Source organism: Canis aureus, chromosome 2, assembly GCF_053574225.1.
Source record: "Canis aureus isolate CA01 chromosome 2, VMU_Caureus_v.1.0, whole genome shotgun sequence".
In the NCBI taxonomy this organism is placed as follows: Eukaryota; Metazoa; Chordata; class Mammalia; order Carnivora; family Canidae; genus Canis; species Canis aureus.
In genome coordinates this window covers 53598075-53625654 of record NC_135612.1, presented here as the reverse complement: position 1 = coordinate 53625654, position 27580 = coordinate 53598075, and the positions used below count along the sequence as shown (strand labels likewise).

Sequence of the window (27580 nt, the reverse complement as noted above, 5' to 3'; positions counted from 1 at the left end):
TCGGCTTTCTGGAGTGGTGCTCTGCCCCCACCCCCACCCTCAACTCCCTGGGCGAAGCGCTGCGCCCCTCCCTCAGGGGCACGTGCTGTCCAGATGTGGAGGGGCGGGGCGCTGGGGCTTTGGGCCCCAGCTGGGCTCGCTGGGCAGCGCGGTGGGGGGTGCGCAAGGGATCGGGGACCCAAGCGCGCTTCCAGGCGGCGCGGCCGGGCCCGGCGGAGCGGCTCCCCACCCGCGGGGGGCTCCGGGGAATGGGAGGGCTGGGGGGGCACGGGTCCCGGCGGAGCTGCGGGCGCGCGGCCTGAAAGGGGTTAACCCTGAGGAGTAGTGGTCGGGTCAGGTTACTTCCCTTTAAAAAGCCGGGGAAAGGAGGAGTCAGGCCCTGGAGGGGCAGTGTCGGTGGCCGCCGGGCTCGCCGCGCGCGGCGTAGTCGGGGAGAAGCTCCCAGCGGCCTGGGTCGGGCGCCTCTGCGGCTGCAGGCAAGTGGGGCGTGGAGGGGCTGCGGGGCGGCTGCGGGGCGGCTGCGGGGCCGCGGGGGCGGCAGCCCGAGCGAGCGGGGGACAAGGACGCAAGCGCAAGCAGAGCACCCCACGTCTGCTGCCGGCGCCCCCTTCTCAGACGTGTACACTGAGGCCCAGGGAGAGCGAAAACTTCTCTCTTCTCCTCTCCCGCCTCTCCTCCTCCTCTTCTTTTTACAAAAGTTTATTCCTAAGTGTACAAGGTTCCAAGGCAACACTCCGTTCTAGATGTAGGTGGCAACAGATGTTGTGGTAGGGAACCCAGATGTTTCCCCAGGAATGGAATGAAGCATCGCCCACTGCCCCAGGCACGGGAAGGGCTTCTGATGCCAGAGTTCTTCATTGCACCTATGGGGGGGGGGGGGCTTCCCCTTCCCCTGGGGGAGCCCGGGGCGGGGCGGGGTGGGGGTGGTAGGAGTTTCTCCTGCTCCTGTTTCTGTTCCTGCCTGAGTGCTTTATCTTGACCCCCCTCCTTGGCCAGCTTCTCGGGCTGCTTCAGGGGCTTCTTTTTGCCGTCTTTGCCGCGGGACCAGGTGCCTGCTGCTCCTTCCGAGGTGTCACCACCAGAAGTGTGAGGAATTCTTTTGGCAGACAGCCCACGGTGATCTTGTGGCCTACTAGCCCACTTTCCTATGGAGTCTTGGAGTCTAAGACTAGACCATCGTGGAAGAAGGTTGAGCTGCTTCCATTTCGCACATGGGGAACAGGCCTAACTGTGTGAGGCCACCCAGCTCCACTCTGGATTCCCACCACCCACCCCAGCCGCTGGGGGCCAGGGGCCCAGCTCCTTACCACTCCCGCACCCCTAGTCAGGTCTTCCAGCCCTTCTGCTTGAAGTTTTATTGCTAAGCATTCTGAGGCGATAGCAGGGGTCCCCACATTGGAAGGGGCCAGGGGAGTGGAATTGGGCATAGTTCCTCAGCTTGTGGCTCTGGTGGAAGGTCCAGGACCCCTTGCTGGGTGCTCTTGGACAGTCTGAGAGGGATGGCAGGGACAGTGGGCCAGCTGCTCACACCGAGGCCCCTTGGTGCTGTCATCCATACTGACAGCCATTACCACCTGCCTGGGCCCCACTGCAGGTATCATCAAAGACCCCACAGTGGCCCCAGCTGCAGCCATGGAAGTATAGCTGGGGTCTTCCACAGGCCTGTGCCTGGTAGCAGCCCCCAGCACTGCCCTGCTGCCAAGAAGTTCCACTTCGTGTTCCTAGAGCCACCCCTGGCTTCCAGTCCTGGTCTGGAGGCATGGGGCTCATAGCACACTTGCAGAGCCCCCAAGCTGGCTTGCATCAGATTTTCAGCATCTTGGTCATTCACTACAACAGCTGCTTCAGCTCCATGACCCTTAATGTACCTATAACATTCAGAAAGAGGGGGCACCTGGGTGGCTCAGTCAGTTCAGCGTCTGACTCTTGATTTCAGCTCAGATCATGATCTCATGTGAGATCTCTTAATGTGTGATTAAGCCCCGTGAGCTTTATGCTGAGCTTGAGGCCTGCTTGGGATTCTCTCTCTTTCCCTCTGCCTCTACTTCACCCCTGTAAGGGGTGTGTGTAAGGGCCCCTGTAAGCATGTGCATGCGTGCTCACTCTCACTCTCTCAAAAATAAAATAAAATAAAAATTCACAAGGGACATACAGTTCCCCTAAAAGGTGATCAGACCTTTCATCCTGCCCAGATCTGCCTTTGTGACTTACTCTTCTTCTGTTGTGCTAAAAGGTGTTTGTCTCCTCCAACCAGGAGAAGATGCAGGATGGGTTGGGAGAGTGTTTTATGATTTTGGGAAGGTGCATGTATAGTTAAGCCTACAGAAGCTGCCACTAACTAGCTGTGTGACCTTGAGCAAGTCACTTAATCTCCTTTTGCTTTGGTTTCCTCAGCAGCCCATTGGTGGTGATTATCCTGGTGGGGCCCATAATAGATGCTCAGTTACACAGATGGGAGCTGTCAGGCAAGATCCACAGCCCAGAATGGTCCCTCCTCAGCTGGTGTACTCCCCACCCTCCACCCCCATCCCACCAGGGCCTCTCTGCTCTTTCCCTCCTGAGTGCTCTTCGTTGGGTTAGAAAATCCACTGCAGGAGCTAACTTCCCATCAGGGCCTTCTGAGTTCTCACAGGACAGACAGTATCTGATGCTCCCAGAGGAAGCACCCTGGGGGCTGGCCCACACCCAGCCTCATGCAGCTGCAGATGGAGGCCTCAGAAGCTTGGGAGTAGGCCAGGGGCTGGAGGGGCCAGGGTGTGCCCTATGCTGGGGCCCTAGCCTCGTCCCTGCCTCCCCCACATGATTCCTTCGGGACAGACATTTGGGCTTCAGACTTTAGGACCCAGCCTGCCTGACCCTACAGGTGACAAGGGGAAACTGAGTGTTAAGTAGCAGCTTACCCAGGGGAGGTAAGCTGGGAGGGAGCCTGGATCACACCCGACTGCTATTCCTGGGCTCTCCCCACCACACTCCCTCCCAGGCTCCTGGTCTTCCCATGTTAGAATAAAAAGTAGTTTGTACCCCCTACCTCTGAGACTTTTCTTGTTCAGCTGATGTCTCCTACATGTGTGGCTATCTATGCCTTTAATATTCTCCAAGTTGTCAACCTTAATTTTTTTTTTTAATTTAGAAGAACTTTTGTTCTCTAAACCAAAACATAGACAGAAACATATAAACCCATAGAAAGGCTGCTTTGGTTGCAATGAGGCTGGAGATCCGCAGCTTCTCCCTCATCAAGAGATGAACAGTAAAAGGACACACATTTTGCTCACCTGCAGAAGGGTCCCATTCCAAAGACAGCCCATGGGGGGCGCCACCCCCAGAACCAGACAGGGTGGAGCAGTGATTTCCAAAGTGAGTGCAAGATGATTTGAGAGGCCACCTAGATGAATAGTTTTTAAATCAATAATCATTAATTAAGTTGTACCCAGGAAAAAAACGATAGCTTCACACAACTAATCATGAGTTCCTGGTAATTATGGGTCAAGAGAATAAGAAGCGATTGATTTGAAGAAAAATATTGGGGTGCCTGGGGGACTCAGTTGAGAATCTGACTCTTGATTTCGGCTCAGGTCATGATCTCAGGGTTGTGAGATGGAGCCCCATGTTGGGCTCCATGCTCAGTGTGGAGTCTGCTTGGGAATCTCCCTCCCTCTCCTTCCACCTTTGCTTCTCTCTTCTTCCCTTGCTCCTATACATGTGTGCGCTCTCTTTTTCAAACAAACAAATAAATAAAATCTTTAAAAACACAAGAAAAATATTAAGTGAATAATATACAAGAGTATCACAGGTATGGCAAAACTCATGAAGGTGATCCAAGAGCCCAAGGAGTATGAGGTATGTGGGTGGGGTGGGGGGTGGAATCTTCCCCGAGAATCAAGTGTCTGAACTATGGGTGAGTTCCATCTTTCAACCACTGGCTCATTTTCTTTTTGATGCATCCATTTCACAAGCATGTGGTACCTGCCTGCTGTGTACTAGGTGCTTCCCTCGTGTAGGGGATACTATCCCCATGATGCTCAGAGTCTTGGGAGTGCTGGGAGGACTGTCCTGGGACAGCATCACTGCAGTGGGCCTCCAGGGGGATAGGTGAGGGAAACACAGAAGCCTCCCAGAGCTGTTGCAGGTGGGGAGGGGATTGCGATATGCGGCTGGAAGGGGGAGAATGTGGTGAGCTTGAGGAACAGAAAGAGGCCAGTGGGCAGAGCCCAGAGGGTGATAGGGGGAAAAAGCTTGAGATGAGACCAGAGAATCTTGGAGAGCTGTACCATGTCAGACCTAGAAGCCATGGCAAGGATTGTATGCTTATTCATTTAGCCAGTATTTGCTGGACTCCTGCCCTGTGTTGGAAATGGAGGAGGCCTACAAAATTAGGGTCTTCCTTTAAGGTGCTTGGGTCCAGTGTCAGGCTTTTGAACACATAGATGGTCTATCCATGAATGCTGTGATAGAGATGTGGACCAGAGGCCAGGGAAGCACAGAAAGGCGAGAGGTCCCGGTCCCCATGCACAAGAAGGCAGTGACATTTGAGCTGGGTTTTGAAGGATGAGTAGGAGTTTGACAGGAGGGAGAGGAAAGGCATTCCTAGTAGCAGAAACAGGGTGAGTGAAAAGGCCCAGCAAGTGTAGGGAAATGACTGCAGTTGGAGCCACAATAGGCATTGGAAAGAGGAGAGGCCAGACGGTCAAGTTCACAGAAGGTCTTCAGACTCAAGACTGAGATTTCATTCTACAGGCAGTGAGGAGCCAGAGATTGAGTTTGATCAGGAAAGGAAAATTCTTCAACTGAGGTATGTGGTGAGCTTGGGGACAGCCATCACTGCTCGGGGGGTGTGAAGATGGCCAGGCTTGGGCCATAGCTCCATGGGCTATGGAGCATGCCTCTCCCTGTGCCCCCAGCCTGAGCTGGCATGGTGCCTGGAGCAGGGACCCCTCATTACAAGGCAATAAGCCGCCTGCTGTACCAACTTTGAAAACCAGAGGCTCTTTCCAAAATAGTGAAGATTGTAGCCAGCTGGGCGTGTGGTCCATGTCCAAAACAAACAGGAAGAGATCATAGTGGGCCAGGCAGGGCCTCTTTCTTTGTTTGGAGAAGGGATTAGGCCAAGTGGGCTTGTGGGTCTTTCTGCCTCAGAGGTGGGGGGCTGCAGGCCCAGTCAGGGTCAGATTTAAACTTGGTTTAGGGGGACGTGTAGCACTCGGTGCCAGCCTACAGGGTTACTAGAAAGATGTCCTCCTTAGGCAAATCCTGGCCTCGATAGTAGGAGCCTGGGAGCACATGCCACATCACCCATGGGAGCCACTGTTCCCTCTGTCACCGCGCCCTAGCTGAAGCCTTTTCTTGGGCACTTGGCTTCCTATTAGTGGGTCTTGGCCATCAGCCCAGGCCTGAGGAGGGTGGCTTTTGGCCCCCACAGTGGGAAGTACACACTGTCCAGACCAGGGCTCCAAAGGTAGGTCTCTAGAGAGAAGTAAAGAAATACATGTCAAGGGCTCAGAACACCCCCAATCTGAAAGATGGGCACGAAGGATTCCCCTGAAGATCCCGCACTCAGACCCTCACCTCCGCTGGCTAGATGACAGGTGGCAGTCCTTCATTCTTGTAGTTATGCATGAATAAATCAATGTAGGTGTCCATTCAATTCATGTGAGCTTTCATCTACGAAGCATTCTCTCAGGCTCAGGGGAAGGCTGACCCAAGCCAAGGCAGGGAGTGGTAGATGAATGAGGTTCTTAAGGAGCTTACAAGCTGATGGAACAGGCATATGTGAGCCCTGAGATACATTTGGCCTGAATAAGAGCACTGCTTGTCTGCATGTTTGGAGGAAGGTTCAGAGAAGGGGCAGGAAGGTTCAGGCAGGCATTTCTCTCAGGGCCAGAGTGGGGACAGGGACAGGGATGGAAATGGACTAGAAAGACTTCAAATAAGCAGTGACTCCTGAATCAATTCATGCATGTGTGCGTTCAACAAATATGTATTGAGCACCTGCTATGTGCCAGGCATACCAGGAAGTAGCCAAAGGCCAGCTTTCATGAGGACAGCAGTTGCTGAGAGAGAGACAGGACTCAAGTCTTTACCACACAGATCAAACGGAAAACTAACAACTGAGTTATAGAGCTTTGATGAAGAGGTTTGTGGGACTACTGGAACCAATAGGGACTTGACCTGGTCAGGAAGGTTGAGGTGGCTTCTCTGAGAAAGACTTAAAGGATGAATAGGAAATAACTAGAAAAAGAAGGAGGAGAAGATGATCCAGGCATTGGGCCAGCATGTGCAAAGGGCCTGTAGCAGAAGGGCTGAAGACCAGAGTGGCTGGACCACTGTCAAGGGAATGTGGTGAAGATGAGGCTGGGAAGTGAGCAGGCTGATGTCACCTGAATTTGTGGGACCTTTAGAAGATTTAATCTGGATTTTGTGAGCAAAATGGGAAGTTTTGGAGTTTTTTAAAGATTTTATTTTTAAGTCCTCTCTACCTACAACATGGGGCTTGAACTCATGACCCTGAGATCAAGGGCAGCATGTTCCACTGACTGAGCCAGCCAGGTGCCCCAGCAAGCAAGCTATGATGAAAAGTGATCCAGTTCTTGTGACAAACAGGTTTGAGGGGGCCTGAGTGGAAGTGGCGAGTCCATGAGGGGATAGTATCTGCATAAACAAGGAGAGTGGTTTTGACCAAGGACATGGTGAGATGAGGGGATGGGGGCAGAATTGGACATAGAAGTCAATGTCTGAGACACTGGGCTGCTAGATAAGAAGAGTGATATTGAACATTATTTTATTACGTATGATAAGTAGTAACTTCATTGCTACTAAGGATAGGAAAAGAGGCCATGCCATGCTCTGAGTAAGGAAGAAGGGAATGGTGTTTGGGTTCTGCTCTGTAGTGTTTAATATATTTTCTTGTTAAATCTGTGCAACAAAGCTGAAAGGTGAGTCCTATTTTCTATTTATGAGGAGAGAGCTCTCAGCAAGGTAAAATTACCTGCCTAAGCTCACAGCTGGGAAGAGGGTAAACCTCCACCAGCCTCCTCTCTTAAAAAAAAAAAAAAAAAAAAAAAGGCAAAACATCTTCTTCCTCCTCAATATGCTGGAGAGTTGGGATAGAAGTTTTTGGCAAGAAGCGATGAGAAGGAGAGACCTCCTGCCCTGGAAGATCGCAAGGGAGGCTAGGACCGTGCCACTGAGGAGCCCTGGGTGTCCTGCCAGGATCCAAACCATAGGGGTGACCCGAGACACACCTGACTCAAACCAGAAACTGACTCTCCTCTGCATCTCCCACCTCCCACTCCTGGGAAGTCCTTCCTTGACTCTGACCTCATCTGATCTGCTTCTGTCCCCACTGTCACAGCATGCAGGCTCACTGCTACCCGGCCCCGCTGCTCCTTCTCCCTGCACCCTCTTCCTGCAGCCTATGACCGGACGCCGTTTGCTCCCCAGCAGGCACCCCGGCGCGCTGTGTCTGGATCTCCTCCCTCTCCGGAACCTGAGCACAGGGTGCCCCTGCCCCATCCACTGACCTTTGCCTGTGTGAGCCCTGGTTAATTTTTTGCCCAGTCTGTGGGCTGTGGGGCTCCTCCTTCTCCCTCCCAGGGATATAAGTCTGGCCGAGGCTCGCTTGCTTCTCGCCGTCCTGAACCTCCCCCAGCTTCCCCGCCCCTGCCCTCACCATGGCCAAGGGCTTCTACATTTCCAAGGCTCTGGGCATCCTGGCCATCGTCCTGGGCATTGCGGCCGTGTCCACCATCATCGCTCTGTCTGTGGTGTATGCCCAGGAGAAAAACAAGAACGCTGAGAGCTCCCCAGTGAGCTCCCCGGTGAGCTCCCCGGTGAGCCCCACAAACCCCAGCACCACCGCGGCTACCACCTTGGACCAAAGCAAACCTTGGAACCATTACCGCCTGCCCAAGACTCTGATTCCGAGCTCCTACAACGTGACGCTGAGGCCATACCTCACCCCTAACAGTAATGGCCTGTACACCTTCAAAGGCTCCAGCACAGTTCGCTTCACGTGCAAGGAGTCCACCAGCATGATCATCATCCACAGCAAGAAGCTGAACTACACCAACATCCAGGGGCAGCGGGTGGCCCTGCGGGGCGTGGGGGGTTCCCAGGCTCCTGCCATTGACAGGACCGAGCTGGTGGAGGTCACCGAGTACCTGGTGGTGCACCTGCGGGAGCCACTGCAGGTCAACAGCCAATATGAGATGGACAGTAAGTTTGAGGGGGAGCTGGCCGACGACCTGGCGGGCTTCTACCGCAGCGAGTATACAGAGAATGGTGTCAAAAAGTGAGTTGTGGCTGGGTCTGCACCTGGGGGTAGGGAGGTGGGGGGTGGGCAGGTCCTAGATGCTGAGGCAGAGCTGGATCCTGGGGGCCGAGGGAGGGAGGGCTTGGACTGGCAGGCCTTTGAACTTCCTGGAGGCTTTTGCTGGTTCATGACTGCGTCCACAGGTACTGGTGGAGCGGCTACCTAGAAAGCAGCCCTCTCCTGGGGGCCCCCATTCCCCGCAATAGGGAGTCAGGGGAAAGTGGTAAAAGAGCCTCTGAACAGATAGGAAAACTGGGGCTCACAGGAGAAAAACTTGCCCAAGGTCTCCCGGCTAATACAGGGAGACCTGTATTACCCTGCCAGGACTTTGACTCTGATCTCTCAAAGGAGCGGCCTGTCGGGATCCAGAAGTTGGAAGTTGGGAGGGCAGGGATGAGGCCAGACCGGACTTTCATGCACCCCTTCTCCCACATGCCCAGCAACACACCCTAAATCCCCCACCCCACCTTGCTCACCCTCACGGGTGCAGGCGTTCCACCGGCACCCGCTCTAATATCCTGGTTTGGACAGGGTGCTGGCCACAACACAGATGCAGGCTGCAGATGCCCGGAAATCCTTCCCGTGCTTTGATGAGCCAGCCATGAAGGCCACGTTCAACATCACCCTCATCCACCCCAGCAACCTTGTGGCCCTGTCTAACATGCTGCCCAGAGGTGAGTGAGTCTGTCCCAGAGCCACACACCCTTAGGAAGGAGGCACCTCCAGGGCTAGGAGGCAGGGCAAGGGAGAGGAGGCATCTCTATGTGCTCAAATGCTCCATGCCTAGGTCCCAGTGTCCCTTTTACCGAAGAACCCAACTGGAATGTCACTGAGTTTGAAACCACGCCTATCATGTCTACTTACCTGCTGGCCTACATCGTTAGCGAGTTTAAGAATGTGCAGGAGAACACGCCCAGTAATGTCCTGGTAAGAAGCTGGGCCCACCTGTCCTTCCCCTGGGATTGGTCCTGGCCGGAGAGATAGTCTTGTTTTAATTCATTTTCATCTAAGCCCCAGATTTGTTTGAATCCCAGCTCTGAGTGATCTTGGACAAGTGTCTTAAATGCTAACCCTCAGTCTTTGCATCTGAAAAATGGGTCTCTCCTCATGAGGGGTGTTCCTAACATGTGGGTGCCAGACATATGGTGGCCATGACTGCTATTATTCCCAAAGCCTCCTCCCTAAGACTCAAAGCCCCTCAGAGACCACCAGCCTTTTCCTCTGCTGCCCACAGCTCTCAGTTTAACTCAGTTGATGCCCTCACTAGCCTACTGGGCCCCTGGGGCTCAGCCCATCTGCACCAGAACCCAGGAGGGACCTCTGACCTACCTTCCTTGTCTTTGCAGATCCGGATCTGGGCTCGGCCAAGTGCGATGGACCAAGGCCATGGAAATTATGCCCTGGGGGTGACAGGCCCCATCCTAGACTTCTTTTCCAGACATTATGACACACCCTACCCCCTCAATAAATCTGGTGAGTGAGGGGCCTTGGGGTGGGGGCAGAGGATGGGGCTTCCTCCCCAGAGGCCATCCTGCCAATGGCCTTGCCCTCCCAGACCAGATTGCCTTACCTGACTTCAATGCTGGTGCCATGGAGAACTGGGGGCTGGTGACCTACCGGGAGAGTGCGCTGTTGTATGACCCGCAGTCTTCCTCCATCGGCAACAAGGAGCGCGTGGTCACTGTGATTGCTCATGAGCTGGCCCACCAGGTAGCACCCCCCCATCCCAGAGAGTGCTGGGAAGTGAGCAGGGGGGCTCTGGGAGGAGAGGGCACAAGTCCTCACTCTGTCCTGGGTATCTGGACCCCACCCTGGACTAACAGCAGAGGGGAGTCCTGCCCAGCACCTGGCACATGGGGGACGCTCACTGAAGGGGAGTTCTGGGTCACAGAGCCAGAGTGGCTAACTGGGTTGACCTTCCCTCCCCAACAGTGGTTTGGGAATCTGGTGACCTTGGAATGGTGGAATGACCTGTGGCTGAATGAGGGCTTTGCCTCCTACGTGGAGTACCTGGGCGCTGACTATGCAGAGCCTACCTGGAATCTGGTGAGCCAGCTGCCTAGTGGAGGGGGAAGGGGGGGCCCCTGTGTGCAGGGTCGGTGGTCACCCCCCACCAGGTTGGTCCCTCCTCATGGCCACTGGGGATTTGCAGAAAGACCTCATAGTGCTGAATGAAGTATACCGTGTGATGGCGGTAGATGCGCTGGCCTCTTCCCACCCTCTGTCCTCGCCTGCCAGCGAGGTCAACACCCCGGCCCAGATCAGTGAGGTGTTCGACTCCATCTCCTACAGCAAGGTACTGAGACAATGGGGAGGCAGGCAGAGGGAGCAGGGACTCAGCCCACAGAAGCCACCCCAACCAGGGCTCTGGGAGCACCCGCCCTGGCCAAGGGGGGACACGGGGTCCTGCTGGCACAGCACTGCTTTCTGAGATCCCTGCCCTTCCCCAGGGAGCTTCTGTTCTCAGGATGCTCTCCAGCTTCCTGACTGAGGACCTGTTCAAGAAGGGTGTGGCAGTGAGTACCCTTGGCCAGCCATGGGGGTGTGGGTTGCCCCCAGCCCCTGCCCTGTGTCCCCGAGCCCCGCCCCCCACCACAGGGGCTCAGTGGGAAAGGCTGGGGAGCACCGGTTCTGTGCTCACTGTGGCCTGTCTTTCCACAGTCCTACCTTCATACCTTTGCCTACCAAAACACCATCTACCTGGACCTGTGGAACCACCTGCAGTGGGTCAGTAAAGCCAGCCCCCTAGAGCGGTTTTATTGGGGTCCTGAGATGCTGTAAGTCCCCAGGGGCAGCACATGTGGGAGAGAATGTGTCCAGCTCCACTGGTTACCAGCCCAGACAGGTCATTTGAAGCCTCGGTTGCTCATCTGTAAAATGGGTGCAATGATACAGCTCCATGAAGGAGGTGTTAGGAGACCAAGGGTCAGGATCCCTGGCAGGCAACTCGCCCCCCACTGTAGTGAGCTCCATGATGCAAGCCAAGGATTGCCCTCATCAACCAGCCTGCAAAGTTCCTAAGCCTCTTCTGCCTCGAACTTTGGAGTTAGTCATTCTACTTACTCAGCACTCCTGGCTGCCCTGTGCCCCGATGGGTCCCTCCCAGGCATGACTGTGCACACTCCGGCACCCCCAGCACCAACTTTGACCTTGCCACCCAGCCCTGCTTTGTATTCTTGTCCACTCAGACCCCACGCAGCCCTGTCTGGGCAGACCCTCTGACCTTCCCCACCTCCACTCTCCCCTCCCTGCCTTTCTTAGGGCTGGAGTCTGCATCCTCCCATCTTCCCATCACTTCCCCTTCCTTCCAACAGCCTGATGGACCCCTCCAGAATCCCGAGCCCAGTCCCAGCAGGGAGGGGAGACCCAGGGCCTTGTCATGGGATCACAGATGGCCTCTAGTGCCCCCCACTGGCTGGTCTGCAGCCCAACTTCTATCTGCCAGGAGGCTGGTCCACCCCCACCCCTACATCCCCCCTCCCGGAACCTCCCACAACCTGCTGACAGGGGCACCTACCTCACTGCCTTTGTCCCTTCCCTCCACATCCTGGCTCCACTGTCTTCCTGGCCTGCCTCAGTCTCCCTCTCCTTCCTTCCTGCAAAGCTGAGCCCTCCTCCAAACCACGTGCCCCTCTAGCTCCACCCCTCCCTTCTACCTGCTCTGTCCCTGAGCCCCCTCTCTCTGCAGCAGCCCCCAGCTCCCCTCCCTGCTCAGCTTCTGCCCTTCTGACACTCTTCTTCCTCTTTCCTGTCTTTATTTTCTCAGTTATTAACAGATGTTGTTGGCTTTTTGCTGTTATTATAAAAGCAACGTATGTACATGGGAAAAGATGAAAAAAAGACCTGAGAAGACTATAGCAACCACACTAAGCCTATGCCCAGACCACCCACACTCTCATCCTCTCCCTCACTCTGCACCCTGCCTGTTCCTCTCCCCTCTCCTCCTCCGGGGTTGTTCATGCTGGACGCCCCCCTCCCATACCCACCTCCCGTTAGGCCACAGAAGCAGGGAGTGGGGGGGCTTAGATTTGCTTAACCGAAGTGCAACGCACCAAACACCTGGAAGTTCTCAGCCTACCCAACCATTGGCAGCCAAGGAGAGGCAGAGCCTGGCTGAGGACCACCTCCCTCTTGCCTCCCTGCAGGGTGGTGCCAGGTGTACGGAGGCTGCTGAGGATGGGCGAGGTAGGAGGGGTGGTCCGCTGATGGCCGCTATATCTTGCTCTGCCCCAGGCTTTAGGCAATCAGACAGCCATCAACCTGCCTTACACAGTGAGCGCCATCATGGACCGCTGGATCCTGCAGATGGGCTTCCCCGTCGTCACTGTGGACACCACCACAGGCACCCTCTCCCAGAAGCACTTCCTTCTTGACCCTCAGTCCAACGTCACCCGCCCCTCAAAGTTCAAGTGAGCAGACAGGGTCGCTGACCCAGGCGTCCCAGTGAGGGCTCTGAGGGGCAGTTGCCATGGCACCCCTTAACCATTGCAGGTCCTGGCCTGCGGTGGCCCCAGCCCCAGGGGCTGGAGCCAGGCTCTCCCTCTCTGGCTGGGAAGATGGGAGTGTTTTGTGCTGGAGCTGGGCAGAAATGGGGAGCGGGGCCTGGGCTGCTCATCACTGACCATGTCCAGGAGCTGCTATCTCTCACCACCTGGTTTGGGGGCTCTTGTTGCAGCTACCTGTGGATTATACCCATCTCTTCTGTCAAAAGTGGCACACAGCAGGCACACTACTGGATGCCAGACAATGCAAAAGGTAATCCAGCCCTGCCCTAGGGGACAGAAGTTCCACCCCATATTCCTGGGCCCACATCTCCTGGCCCACATTCTGAGGGTCAAGACAGGTCTCAGTGATGGCTTCCTTCATCATTTCATTCAATTAATGGAGCCAACTGCTTTGGTCCTAAGTTTTAATCTGCTGTGTGACTCTTGGCAAGTTATTATCCCTCTCTGGTCTCCATTTCCTCATCTATAAAATGGGGCTGAGAACAATATCTAGTTGTGTGAGTTGTGTGAGGACTAAAGAAGAGAATCTACATGAAATGTTTAAAACAGTACCTGGCACAAAGTATGAACAGCCCTGCTCTGCCAGTTACTGAGGACGCCAAGCTCAAGGTAATTCATCCTTGGCCTAGGCCAGAACTGCAGGTGAAGAGAAGGAAGATAAGCAGTTAGAACTTTCCAGAGCCATGTTGAATGCTTTAACCGAGGCATGTACAGCTTCCGGGGCATGGGGCAGGAAGCCAGGAATAAGAAAGATTTGGCTTCATGGAGAGGTGAGAGAAGGCTTCCTGGAGGAGGTGAGCAGAGTCTTAGAGGAAGAGAAGGAGTTGGCCAGGCCCATGGTGGCAGAGATAATAGTAAGTGCAAGGCATAGAGGCAGGAGAGAAGTAAGGCCTGTGACTTGGGCAGAGGTGTGCCCTCAAGGTAAGGCTGGTTCCTGAGGTCCCTGCAGGCTGCAGGACACAGTGGCTGTGTCTTCAGGCCAGGAGAAGCCAGGGAAGGTGGGAAGTGGGCAAGGACCACCTCTATGGAAGGACTTCCTCTGGCTGCCCGGAGAAAGGCTGGAAGGGAGGGAAGAGAGGGGCAACACTGAGGGGTTGACTGGCTGGGAGGCATTGCCTGAGCCTCCTCCTCAGTGACTGGGGGATGATGTTGCTGTTATGAGCTGGGGAGGAGGAGCAGTAGCCTGGGGAGTGCGGATGGAGATATCTGGGTGGCTGTCACTGACCCAGCCATGTGGATCCTATGGGAGGCAGGGTGGGCAGTGAGGGGCAGAGATGGCACTAGGTCCATCTGAAGTCACCGGCAGTCCTGTGCTTCTTCTCCTCCCCACTCCTCGGCATCACCCAGGGCTTCAGGGCCAGACAGTGCCAGAGGCTACATGGGAGGCTGCTCTCACCAAGGCCAAGGGTCAGCCTGTGGCCTTCTGAGCAGCACCATCCAGTGCTGGTCTCTCCCCACAGTCCAGAATGACCTGTTCAAAACCACCGGTGATGAGTGGGTCCTGCTGAACCTCAATGTGACGGGCTACTACCTGGTGAACTATGACCAGAACAACTGGAAGAAGATCCATACTCAGCTGCAGACAGACCTGTCGGTGGGTGTCTGCCCCCACCCCGCCCCCACCCAATTGTCCTCCTACCAGGCCCGGGCCAAGGATGGTGCACCAGACAGCCGGGCCTGCCCCCACCGCCAACCTGAGGTCACATCCTCTGTTGCCCCTTCTAGGTCATCCCTGTCATCAACCGGGCTCAGGTCATCCATGACACCTTCGACCTGGCCAGGTGAGTACCCTTTCCCTCTTGGGCACAGCCCAACTCAGGCCTGGTGACATTAGCAAGAGGTGCCCCATAACAAGAGCAGCACTCTTCCTGTTGGCCTTACCATCCGGGGCACAGGGCAGCAGGCTCCCTGAGCTGCTGCACACCCCCAGATAAGGCATCTGAGACTTAGTTTGAGTGCTTTACCTAAGGTCACACAGAAGTAGCCCCTGAGGGCCAGACGCAGGCCTGTCTACCTCTAGCACCATGCTGTGCTGCACAGCACCAGGCTTTTTCTGAAGCTTCACAGGGTGCCAGGCGGCCATGCTAAGTGCTAAAAAAAAAAAAAAAAATCTGAGCAGGCCAGGACAGGAGATGCTGTACCTACTGCATCCCCAGCAGGTGCTCAGCCCTCTGATTTAAGTGATGTCCCCAGAGACGTGGACATTTATGAACCAAATGTGCACACACAGCCTGTGAGAAGGAGGGGGAAGGAAGGGACGGAGAGCCAAGAAAATCAGAGAAGAGGTGGGCCGAATAAGGAGCACAGACTTTTTGTACTTAGGAATCTCAGCTCTGTGGCCTTAGGCAAATCACATGACCTCTCTGAGCCTCAGTTTCCTGTTTGTAAAATGGGGATAATACGCAAGGGAACGTGATTGGCAGCGGCTGAGGGCAGGGCCTGAGCTGGCCTTGTTTGTGGTAGTGGCCAGCATCCATGTCCCTCAGCTCATCCAGTGAACCCCAGAGCTGGCGCAGCTGGGGCTCCACGACCTCAGGTTCCACGAACGGGTCAGGGTTCCGTTAGTGTGGCTGACTTACTTGAGCCTCTCTGTTTGTCCCCAGTGCCCAAATCGTCCCTGTCACTCTGGCGCTGAACAGCACCCTCTTCCTGAACCAAGAGACAGAGTACATGCCCTGGGAGGCCGCCCTGAGCAGCCTGAGCTACTTCAAGCTCATGTTCGACCGCTCTGAGGTCTACGGCCCCATGAAGGTACAGGAGGTCATGGCAGGATCCAAGGACCACTTGACTCATTGCCTGGAATTGCATCATTAGGGGGTTAACAGAAACATGGTCTGGGGTGGTGGGACCCTTCAGAGAGGCGAGAGGGCTGTGGGATGAAGGGAGCAGGGATTGACAAACTGAACAGGTTGGGGAGGACAAAGAAAGGACCCAGACTTCTAGCGGGGTTTGTTGTTTTGGAAATTAGCACTGTCAGGAGCACAGAAAAAGCCACTGAGCTGGGAGTTGGAGGGCCCCACTTTTACCAGCTGTATGGCTTTGGCCAACTCTCATCAGCCCCAGTGAACCCCTCTGTGAAATGAGGGAGGTGCAGGTGGGAGGTGCAGGTATTAACAGCTGTGAGCTTGGGGTGGCAGCAGGGAGCACATATGTTGAGGCTCCCATGGGGGAGACCAGAGGGAAACTCGGCAGGTTCACCGAAAAAAAAAAAAAAAAAAAAAAAGGCACCTAAGACCTTAAATGTCCAACAGCTGGGGATTGGTTAAGTAAACTACAAGATCCATTTCATGGAATAGTACACAGCCCTTAGATGATACTTGAAGAGATCTTTTTGTTTGTTTTTTGAGAGAGAGAGAGAAAGTGACCTAATGGGTGAGATTGGGTGGGGGGCAGAGGGAGAGGGAGAATCTTAACCAAATCTGGACTCTGCGCCCAGAATGGAGCCTAACGTGGGGCTCAATCTCACCACCCTGAAATCATGACCTGAGCTGAAATCAAACAAGTATCCAAAAAAAAAAAAAAAAAAAAAGAAAGAAAGAAAGAAAGAAAAGAAAAGAAATAAATAATGAGGCACTTAACAGTCTGAGCCACCCAGGTGCCCCTTGAAGAGATCATTTTTACTTAAAAAATTTTTATTTTCCTTTAAGATTTTATTTATTTATTCATGAGAGACACAGAAAGAGAGGCAGAGACATAGGGAGAGGGAGAAGCAGGCTCCTTGCTGGGAGCCCCATGTGGGACTCGATCCCAGAACCTCGGGATCATGACTTGAGCTGAAGGCGAATGCTCAACTACTGAGCCACTCAGGTGCCCCTGGACCCAGAATTTACCTGGGTTTGGAAGGTTCTAGGTTGGAAATTGTTCCTCAGAGATTTTCAGGCCTTGCTCTACGGACTCCCAGCCTCTTGTGTTGCTATTGAGAAGCTCAGAGTCTTGCTCATTCCTGGTTATTTGAATGTGGCTGTTCTCTCCCTTCTAGAATCCTGTGGGCTCTTTTCTCAATCCTAGTGGGCCTTTGCATGAGTCTTTCTCCTCCTCCTCCCCTTTCCATCTGGACCTTTTAGCATTGCTTCCTAAGACATCCCTCCCCTCCTTGCTGTTGGGTTCTCTCCTTCCCAGGCCCCTGTTAATCCAACTTACTGTTCTTGTGTTGGCCCTCTGATTGTCCTCTGACTTCCAGCTTCCAGCTCGCTGACTTTCTGTTCTGCCCTCTGTGATGCACCACCTCTCCGCCTGGCAGGCCACCTCTCTGCTACAGACTGCTGGCATTTCTTCTGTCACGCGTTTAAACTTCCAAGTCCTGGTCCTGGTTCTAGCATCTTATGCAAATCTTCTCTGGACATTCAGAAGGTATTCGTCTCAGGCTTTTACAAAGCTTTCTTTTTTTTCCATTGACTTGTTTCCTGAGTCTTCTGGTGTTTTTGGTCTTTGGAGAGACCACATCAGAGGCTATGCTGCCCCCTTCGGATTTGAAGGTGAGGCAATAAAAAGCCATTGGAAGTTCCGTGCAAAGGTCACATGTGTCACCTGCAGGTCTCGTTGGGGAGGTGGGATGACTGGGTAGCCAAGTGATTCCTCATGGGGACCCTCAAATATTAGTAGCCACTGGGCACCTGGCTGGCTCAGTTAGAAAACCACACAACTCTTGATCTTGGGGTTGTGAGTTCGAGCCTCACATTGAATATAGAGATTACTAAAAAAAGAAAAAGAAAAAAATTTAGTATCTATGAGTGTATTTCTCTGAGACCAGAGAGTCATCTTCTATCTTATATAACAAAGCTGGTGATGCTCATTCTTTGGGATTGAGGGTCAGGGAAGAAACTGGAGATCTCTGCATTCGGGATATAAACTTTCACCTCTGGGCCTCTCTGCAGTCTGCCAACCCTTCCCCTGTGTCTGGTGACTGCCAGTTCTGAGTCCCCACACATTGGGCCTCACCCATGGTGAGGGTGGGGAGGGCAGGGTGCTGCCTGCTGCCAGAAGAGAAGTGGGAGCTTGGGGGGTTTAATTGCTCCTGCTACAGACTTTGACTCCTTAGCTCTGTGTCCACCCCTGCCTCACCCCTGCCCACTGCAGCCCTGTCCCTCTGACCCTGAGCCCTGTCTTGGCCAATCTCACTTCCAGTTCCATGTACCCCTTGGCAGGTGCTGTGCTGCAGGCCATGCCACTCTGCTCTTCCATCCCTCTCTCTCCACCTTCCAGCTCCTTGTCTGCGCAGGGCCCTCATCCACTCCGGTTTTCCTTCCTATTTCCTTTGTTCTTGGAAGTTTATTCCTTTAACATTTGGACGTGGATGCCGATTGGCACACGTGGCGATCTACCCCGTTGCACCAGAGTCTGCAAGGGATTTTGATCATGTGAAGCAAGGCTTACATTCCAGTGTCAGGGACAAAGAGCAGTGTGCAGACTTATAGAAACACTAGGTAGAAGAAGAAAAATAAGGGGTGAACTCACCAACTTGAAAATCATAGTTTAGGGAAGCTCCTGGGTGGATTTTATTTTCTGCAGAGGCTGCTCCCACAATACACATGTGATATTTAGCATCGGGCAGCAGGGATGGTGGGACCCAACACTGTATGAAAAAGTGGTAACATGAGCACATGGAGTGTTAGACTGGCAGAGGGAGGGAGGGAGAACCTGAGACCGGTCAGCTGACAGCTGGCCCAGCCCCGGACCCTTTGCGCACTGGCCGGTCCCGGGCAATACCCAAGCCTCCAGCCTCTTCACTTCTGTGCCGTTAGCCCTTCTACACCTACCCACCCACGTCAGAGGGTGCATGGGGCTCAGAGCGGTCAGGCATGAGTCTCACCCTCAAAGCTCTTTGTGTTTTCTTCTCCCCAGAACTACCTGAGGAAGCAGGTCACACCTCTCTTTAATCATTTTGAAAAAATCACCCAAAACTGGACCGATCACCCACAGACCCTCACAGAACAGTGAGTATGCAGTTGAGAAGCTCAGGGCCTTGCTCGTTTCCTCATTCCCAGAGGTCATGGGCGGCCCAGCCACCCTGACTGAGGAGTCCAGAGCACAGCCCTGTAGTATCCTCCTTTGGAAGACATCTCTGGACCTGGGCAACCAGCAGGGAAAGAACCCCTCCTAGGAGTAGGAGGTGGCCTGCCCTAAGGCTCTTTGTGGCCTGTGGGGCCATCTGGCCCTTTGTATAAGAGACCAAACTGAAACTCTGAGGTCCCTCACTGGCTTGGTCATTTATTTTATTTTAAAGATTTATTTATATATTTGAGAGCAAGAGAGCAAGAGCACATGAGCTGGGGAAGGACAGAGGGGGAGAGAGAGAGAGAGAGAGAGAGAACCCCCAGCAGATTCCCCACTGAGCACAGAGCCCAATGTGGGGCTCGATCCCAGGACCCCCTGAAATCAGGACCTGAGCTGAAATCAAGAGCTGGCTGTTTAACAGAGCCACCCATGCGCCCCTTGGTCATTTAGATTCTAAATGTTCAAATTGGGGCTGGAGCCTGTGCTGACCCCTCTAGGTCCCTGGGCTGTCCAAGGCACAGAGCAAACAGAGGAACCCAGTGGGTGGGATGGACTGCAGCCTCAGACAGAGCCTGGACCATGCCATCCTCTCCAGAGCTGTGCATCAGCAGGGGAATCTTTGCCAGAGTCTAGGCCAGGTGACCCATGGGCCTGCTGACCAAGTGTCACCCCTGGGACAGGTACAACGAGATTAATGCCGTCAGCACCGCCTGCACTTATGGGGTTCCTAAGTGTAAGGACCTGGTCTCAACTCTTTTCGCAGAGTGGAGGAAGAACCCCCAAAATAACCCGTGAGTGTACCCCTTCTCCTCCCCCAACCTCCATCTGTCCCACAAACCCATAGCCACATCCTCATCAGACCTTCGTCCCACCCTCCCTGCTCTTGCTCTCCCCGACACCCCCACCCTCGCCAGGATCTACCCCAACCTGCGGTCTACCGTGTACTGCAACGCCATTGCCCAGGGTGGCGAGGAGGAGTGGAACTTTGTGTGGGAGCAGTTTAGGAACACTTCGCTGGTAAACGAGGCTGACAAACTCCGCTCAGCCCTGGCCTGCAGCACCCAGGTCTGGATCCTGAACAGGTGAGGACTGGGCCCGGACGGGGCTGAGCATGTTTCCCTCCCCACTGGGAACCAGGATCTCCACATGGGAGACAATGAACCAGCCGGGCCTCCACACTCTCATTTACGGGGGATCCCCATAAACTTGTACAATGGGGGCAGTATGTTCCCCATTTTACAGATGAGAACACTGAAGCTCAGAGAAGCCAAACAACTTGCCCAAAATCCAGAAGTTTTAGTAAGTGGTGAAGTCAAGATCTGAACCCAGATCTGCATCCATGTCTCATGTTTTTAACTGCTGTGGCTTCTTGGCCTGTAGTTGATAGCAGCTCAGTTTAACTTCACCAGGGACTCTGGTGCAGCTGGACCTGAGTACTTTGGAGGTGCAGCCGGGCATGCCTCACAGTCTGGGATGAGGGCTCCTGGCTCCCGCCGTGTGCCACATATACCATCTCCCAGACTCCAGTGAAGAGCCTCCCTCAATGTCAAGGACAAGAGTAGCCACTCTACCTGGTACAGGGCTCTGGGCTCTGGGAGTCCTTCCTTTACTCAGTCATTCATGGTCAGTCATCAGATATTTATCAGGCACCTGGTCCATGTCAGGCATGACCCTTGGCATTAGCCAATGACCCCACCGAGGAGACTCAGTGTCCCATTAGGCAGAGGGAGGTAGCACTAAGGGGTCTTCAGCCCGTAGTAGGGTAAAGAGATACTAAGAGGCTACAGGAGAGGTGTGGGCGAGGTGAGCATGGGACCCTTTGCTGTCCTGGATCCTCTCTCGAATCATATGACTCTAGCCCTTGGAAGTGTCACTAACACAACATCCTGCCCTCACAGGTACCTGAGTTACACCCTGAACCCTGAATTCATCCGGAAGCAAGATGTCATCTCCACTCTTAGCAGCATCGCCAGCAATGTCATCGGGCAAAGTCTGGCCTGGGACTTCATTCAGAGCAACTGGAAAAAGCTCTTTGAGGAGTGAGTCTGCGAGAGCATGTTAGAAGTGCCCACTGAGGCTGGAGTGTCCTTGGAGGGAGACACGTGTGTCTGTGTGTCTGTGTGCATGGGACACTGCAGGGCTGGAAGTTAGGAGTGCTGACAAATTAACCGAGCTTGAGGTCAGGTGAGGGGCAAATAATGCAAGACAAGACAGGGTCTGGGCTGTCCCTTTTCGCCCTCAGGTGGGGGCGGGGGTGAAGAAAATCTAGTTCTCTGCAGAGATAGGAGCAGGGACAGTGCCATCAGACCTGTATTCGCATCCCTAGGGCATGTCATTTCCTCTCATCTATAAGATGAGAACAGTCACAGGGTGGTTGTAAGGATATAGTGTCCCCTGCCAGTCACTGAGCTTAGTTCTCAGTTTCTCATGGCTCTTCTCTCTCCCCGCCTTGTAGCTATGGCACCGGCTCCTTCTCCTTCTCCAACCTCATCCAGGCAGTGACCCGACGATTTTCCACTGAGTTTGAGCTGCAGCAGGTAAGCTGCCCTGGACTCTGGGGCAGCCCGCAGAGGTCCATCCCCTATCTAAAGGGGCAGCTCAACCACTGAGCCACCAGGGTGTCCCTAGTTTTTGTATTTTTCATTGCTAGTGTGTAGAAATGTACTATGATCTTTGTACTATGCTCTTGCATCTTGCAACCTTGCTGAATTAGTTAGTTTTAATAGTTTCTTGGGTAGATTCCTAGGATTTTCTGTATGCAAAATCATGTCATCTGCTAATAGAGTTTTATTTCTTCCTTTCTGGATGCCTTTTATTTCATTTTCTTGCCTAATTATCCTGGCTACACTAGTACTAATATATCTTTTAATCTATGATATTTAAAAAAATAATACCATTTATTTGTTGAAACAACTAGGTAATTTTTAGTATAGAAATGGCCACATTTTGAATTTGCTGATTGCTTCCTTGTGGTATCTTGCTTAATTTGTCCCTCTCCCCTCCCTTGATTGGGCTGAGATTATAATTCAATTAAAAACTGAGGGCCAACTCAATAAAGAACCATGCAATGAAGGTCAGATATATCCAGGAGCCAGATTTAAGCATGAGGCTGTTCGTTTTCACCTCTGCCCTAGATGAAGACTTTCTCCTACAGAGAAAGAAGGACAGCCCTTCCTCTCCTGGAGAACAGGCTGTGGCTCTGTTGCCAAGGGCCCTAATGTGGGTGGGAGGACAGAAGACTGGACAGCCCTCTCCTCAAGGCTGTGTTAGAGACCCAGTCTGGGGCTGAGAATTTTCATTTTCCCGGCAGCTGGAGCAATTCAAGGCAAACAACATGGACACGGGCTTCGGCTCAGGCACCCGGGCTCTGGAGCAAGCCCTGGAGAAGACCAAAGCAAACATCAAGTGGGTGAAAGAAAACAAGGAGGCAGTACTCCAGTGGTTCAGAGAAAACAGCCAATAGTCCTTGGTCCTTACCATCACCTGGCCCCCACGGGAGATGCCTGTATGTGCCTGTCCCTGTGGCCCACAGCAGGACCCCATGTCGGACCCTGAGGCAATGGTGTCCTCCCCTCAGGGACAAAGTCTCTGGCCCATGTTTTCTCCACTCTGCCCATGGGGGCCAGTCCAGTTCCCAATGGCCAGACTGTCCAAGCACCTCCCAAGCCGCTGCCCCTCATGCCAACCCCTACCCCAGGACTGGCCTGGTGTCTGTCACCCAGGGCCCTGGGGCTGATCTCAGGGAAGCCCAGCTCTAGGGCCAGATGAGCAGAAGCCCTTGATGGACGATGGATGGCCTTAGGGGAGCAGCCCTGTGCCCTCTCTCACCTTTCCATAGAGATCCTGAACCTGAAGAATCAACAGGGGACAAGATCTATATATTTTTTTTTCTAAGAGAAAATGTAAATAAAGGATTTCTAGATCAATGTCTAGACTCATTGCTAAACTAGAGCAGGAGTGGGTTTGCCCAGCAGCCAGGAAGACTGAGAGGGGAGGTACCTGGGGTGTATGGGACCCCCAGCGGGCAGAGGGCGAGAAGCATCAGCCTGCTGGTCCCTCCTACATAATGCCTGTGTGTCCCTGTGGGGTCTGCCGGCAGTCTTCATTTCATCCATAATCAATGGCAGGCTGGAGACCTGGGTGCTTGGGAACTATGGGGGGAGGGGCCCTAGGCCACTGGACACGATGGTTCTGATGGTGGTGTGGGGAGAGCTGGGGCTTGGTGCCAGGCCCAGAGCAGGTCCTGACAGTGAAGGGAGTGTTTTTTCAGAAAGCAGAAGTTTCCATAGTCCCAGACACTGGGGTCAGCACCTGTCCTAACATGAGGGAAGGGAGCAGGGTGCTGACTGGGCTCCTCTTCTTGTGTCGCAGCCAGCACATGTGGGACAGTGAGAGGGGGCCTTGGAGTGAGGACAGAAAGCTCTGGGACCCAGGTCTGGTCTGACCATTCACTGGCCAAAGGCATGTCCCATCTCCTCTCCAGGATCCATGGTAGCAGGTGGGATATCAGTCTGTAAAGTGGTTGTTTTCACGAGTAGCATGCAGGAAAAGGCAGATGCCCCCCAGATCACTTGGGGCAGCTGGTGGTCAGTGCCTATTCTGAGGAGGAGGTCTGGGACCCCATGGCTCCATGGCCCCCATTAGCCTTGGTGGAAGTTTCGAGGCAATTGGAGCCAGGTTGTTGGAAGCTCACCTTGCCCTCAGCCCCACAGGGCCCAGCTGAGCACCCCAGGCCGGTGGAGAGAACATGGGAGGTAACAGATCACAGTGCTCCTTGGGGGTCTCCTCCAAGTGAGTCACTGGGGCTGGAGTCATAGAGAGCAGGGGGCCTGGTTTCAGATCACAGCTTGGCCAGTTTGTTGGGCAAGTGACGCAAACCCGTGGGCTTTGGTTTCTGCATCTGTACAATAAAAATAATGGATCAGAGGGTTGGGGTGTGGATCTTAGGAGAGTCACATATCGGGCTATCTGGTGCACTGCCCTGCAGGAGGAGGAAATCTGGGTGTTGTTACCCCTAGTCCTGCCTCCTGGCCTCCCCTCTCTCCTCACAGCCTCTGTTCCTTCTTGGGTGAAGTGGGGGTGGGGCTGGGCCAGGAAGGCTCCTCAGCGGCAACTGCAGTCCCTACATCAAAGGCGGGGCGGGCCAAAGAGTGAGACCAGCCCAGGTTATGGGGTGGGATCTCTTCACCAATCAGGAGGCTTCCCTCAGCCTAGCCCCTGTGAGCCAGCCCTTCCTGTCGCCAGTGCCCAGCAGCCATGGCTGGCACTTAACCTTCTGGGGATCAGAGGGCAGGCCCCCTCAGGAGGTCCCGCTGGGGGAGGGGCCGGCCCCCCCAGGGTCCCTGGGAGAGAGCTGACCTCCAAGGAGAAGTGTCTGCAGGGATCCTCGTCTTGGTGCCTGGCACTGGGCCAAGTGTTTATGCGCATTATCTCATTTGGGTCTCAACACACCCGGGAGATAAGGATTGTTTTTATCTCAGGTTTGCAGATAAGGAAACTGAGGCGCAGGGAGTTTAACTCAGTAGAGCTAGAATGAGAAGCAGGCTCTTGAGCTGGGGCAGAGTGGCGGAAGCCCTCCTCCATTTGGAGCTGGGGCGAGGTCTGTGGCATCCACATGTTGTGTGCTCCCCACCACCTGACAGCTTCCGAGGCTGGCATCCCGAATGCCCTGTGTGTCTGGAGGAAATCGGGTCCTGAGAATACAGTGAGGGTGCACAGAGCCAGAGACCCGCCTGCAGAACCATGGTCAAGGTCGCACACAGAGCAGAGGCCTGTGGACTAGAATTCAGGCTGCTTGTCCCTGCCCAGCACTCTGCAGGGGGTTGACCACTCAGGGCCAGCAGGGAAGGAAGACCCTGGGGATGGGCAAGAAGCCGCTGGTGTGGGAATGTCTCCTCCCTCCTCTTCCCCAGGAGGCTCCTCAGGAGGCATGTTCTCTATGACAGGGTCGTGAAAGGATGTCCAATGTCTTACAGATGATGATGGAGGCAGGGGTAGAGGGTGTCCCCAGGAAGGATTGGAAAGATCAGTCACCAGGCAGGGCTCAGGCATCAGCCCCTCTCCCTCTCCTGCCAGGCACTTAGCAGCAGGCAAGCACAGCAGGGGTGAGGCCACGGATGGAGGTGAGGGGCTACTGCTCCTGAGAGGTGGGCCTGAGTCTTCCCTTGCAGAGGCTGAGGACAGGGCTGGGAGATCGGCCCAAGCCCCCTGGGCTCTGTACCCCCATTCCAGCAGCACCTCAGGTGTCTCCCAGGCAACTCTAGCTGGTGGCCTCTCACCTCTGCCTCTTGAGGGGAGCTAGGGGAGCTGGGAAAAGACGGCTGCTGGCTGCCGAATTGCAGACGCTCCAAATGCTGCTGGAGGAGGCCAGTGCTCTGTGGGGCTCCACTCCAGCCCTCACAGGAGGGAGGACCTGGCCTTGGAGCTGGAAGGGCATGGCCATCCGTGCCTGGACCAGGGAGTATCCCCCTCTGTCCCTATGAGGACTAACTCCAGATCTGTGCGAACCAAAGGAAGAGATGGGCAGTTGTTTAATTCTGCCTTTGGTGTAGCTGCTATGAGACCATGGAGCCAAGACCTTGGGTCTTCTAGGGAAGGAGGGAGCACTGGACAGGGAGTCAGGGGCCTGACATCCCTACCTAGCTGGGGGGCTGGGGAAAGTTGCTCCTCTCCCTGGGCTTGTTTCATCAGCTATAAAATGAAGGAGTGAAGACTATCCATTGAAACCAAATCTGGGAAGGATTTTCTTAAAGCCCCAGGTTCCTAAGTCCCAGCTGAATGCACTGAATCATGCTCTCAGGGTGGGCCCCTAGAACCAGGTGTCTCGGCATGCAGTCAGGTTAGGCACCCACCAGACCACACCATCTCCCTCCATTCAGCAATTACTATGTGCCAAGCCCAAGAACCCTGAGATATAGGGCCTGTTACTGTCCCCATTTCATAGCTGAGAAAACTGAGGCTTGGGCAGGTTTCAGTTTTCCCAGTTATACGGAGAGTTAGAGCTGAGTGGAACGCACACCCAGGTCAGGCCCCTGTAACCATCTCCTCACTGTGTGAGGTCTTCTCATCCTCTCACCTGTGGCTGGCAGGCCCCAGGGACAGGAGCCCCTTTGGTAAGAACCAGAACCCTAGAAGGCTAGGGGAAGAAGCTACCTCAGTGGGCACCTAAACTAGTTCCTCTTTTAGGAGATGGAGTAACTGAGGCACAGAGGAGTGACTTGCTTGATGTCAGCGGGCACATCATCGGGTCGGATGGCTGGCCTGCGTGCAGCTGAGAGCTCAAGCAGCTTGTGCTCTGGTCTTCCTCCCTCCGCTTCTGTCGCCCTGCACTGTGGCCTCCCCACCCAGCTCCATTTCTGCCAAGCAGCCCAAGGGACCACCCGTGCCTCTGACCCAATTCCTTCCACTTTCCCCGCCTTCACTGCCTTCCCAGCACCCAAGAAAGAGGCCAGACAGGATCCCCATAACCTATGAGCTCCTTTTTCGACTCTATTCATCACCTCTGTCAACTCTGGACATGCGGTTTCTTTTGCCGGGGTCACTCCCCACTCGCCCGCTTGGCAAACATCCCTCACTGCCCATCCCCTATATCCTGCGATTCTCCCCTACTTGGGTCAGTATATACAGAACGAGGTTGTTACCACTTTTGGCGCCCAAGCCCACGGTGGCCTTGACTTATGGATCTTGGGTGGCATTCTTTCAAGATTCTGGAGATGCCTCTTATTTTTACTTAAAGCAGCATACATCAGAACAGCAGCAGTAACATGGATCAGGTAACTCAAGAAAGAGGTGTCAACCCTGTCTCCCACCACGCTGTCGCATTCTCTCTGTACTGTATGTAAACTCACATCCTCAACTTGGGCCTTGACCGCTCACTTTCCTCTAATCTGCCCTGCTAGCTGGGGAATGTTGTCTCTCCAGGACCTCACATCAGGTATTATGGGTTGTGTTCCCCCAACATCCATGGTGAAAGTCTAAGCCCCAGGACCTCATAATGTGAATGTATTCAGAGATAGTGCCTGCGAAGAGGTAATTAAGGTAAAATAAAGTCGTATGTGTAGGCCCTAACCCAGTATGACTGGTGGCCTTAACCAGAAGTGATTAAGCCAAGTGCAAAGACCACAGGGTAATTATGTGAGGGCACAGAGAGAAGAAGGTGGCCATCTGCAAGCCAAAGAGAGAGGCTTCAGAGGAAACCAACACTGCTGACACTGACCTTGGGCTTTTAGCCTCCTGAACTGTGAGAAAATTATACTTCTGTTCTTCAAGCCACCTGATGTACGCTCTTCTCTTATGGCAACCCTAGAAATAAATACACTGGCCCTAGCTTATGCAAGCTAACCACCTCATTTCTTTTTTTTATTATTTTTTTTAAATCACTTTTATATAACTGTGAAAGAGCCCTCCGGGTCAGCGGGAATGTACTCAAAAGAATGGACAACAGAGTGGTGATGGGTCGGAGGCAAGTGAACAGGCCCAAACGTTAACCCCCTGTGTGACCCTGCCCAGCAGGCCAGGTGGAGCCCCTGGAGATAAAGACTCGTCAAAGTGGCAAGTGAGGGCACACACCGACCTCAGGAGGCCTAGTCCCAGGGTGAGGAAGAGCAGCATGACTGTTCCCTGTGGGCTGGGAACATTCTTCCTTCTCCAGGGCAATAAAAACCCAGGTTGATAGAAGAAAAACAGACCAAATAAAAATTTTTGTTGTTGTTTAAGAAGTACAAAATCTAAGCATACAGGCTTCTCTCCCCGCTCACCCACCCCCTTACCCACT

General features: G+C 54.0%; 1 protein-coding gene across 3 annotated transcripts; it reads left to right on the top strand.

Annotated features, from left to right (window-relative positions):
* The first annotated feature begins 317 nt into the window (after window positions 1-317).
* ANPEP (alanyl aminopeptidase, membrane) lies at window positions 318-22733 on the top strand. 3 transcript variants are annotated; one of them, XM_077872247.1, is made up of 21 exons: window positions 318-476; window positions 7441-8287; window positions 8840-8982; window positions 9096-9235; window positions 9655-9781; window positions 9864-10018; window positions 10241-10354; window positions 10461-10604; window positions 10759-10824; window positions 10970-11035; window positions 12542-12717; window positions 12984-13063; window positions 14274-14407; window positions 14539-14594; window positions 15417-15564; window positions 18655-18746; window positions 19488-19598; window positions 19722-19889; window positions 20706-20846; window positions 21263-21344; window positions 22118-22733. In XM_077872247.1, exons 2-21 carry the CDS (start codon window positions 7668-7670, stop codon window positions 22268-22270), a joined length of 2916 nt encoding a protein of 971 aa, XP_077728373.1. In that variant the 5' UTR covers window positions 318-476; window positions 7441-7667; the 3' UTR covers window positions 22271-22733. The 3 variants fall into 3 exon arrangements, with proteins under 3 accessions (XP_077728373.1, XP_077728367.1, XP_077728372.1); XM_077872241.1 differs by having other exon boundaries at window positions 7438-8287; XM_077872246.1 differs by having other exon boundaries at window positions 7349-8287.
* The last annotated feature ends 4847 nt before the right edge of the window (window positions 22734-27580 follow it).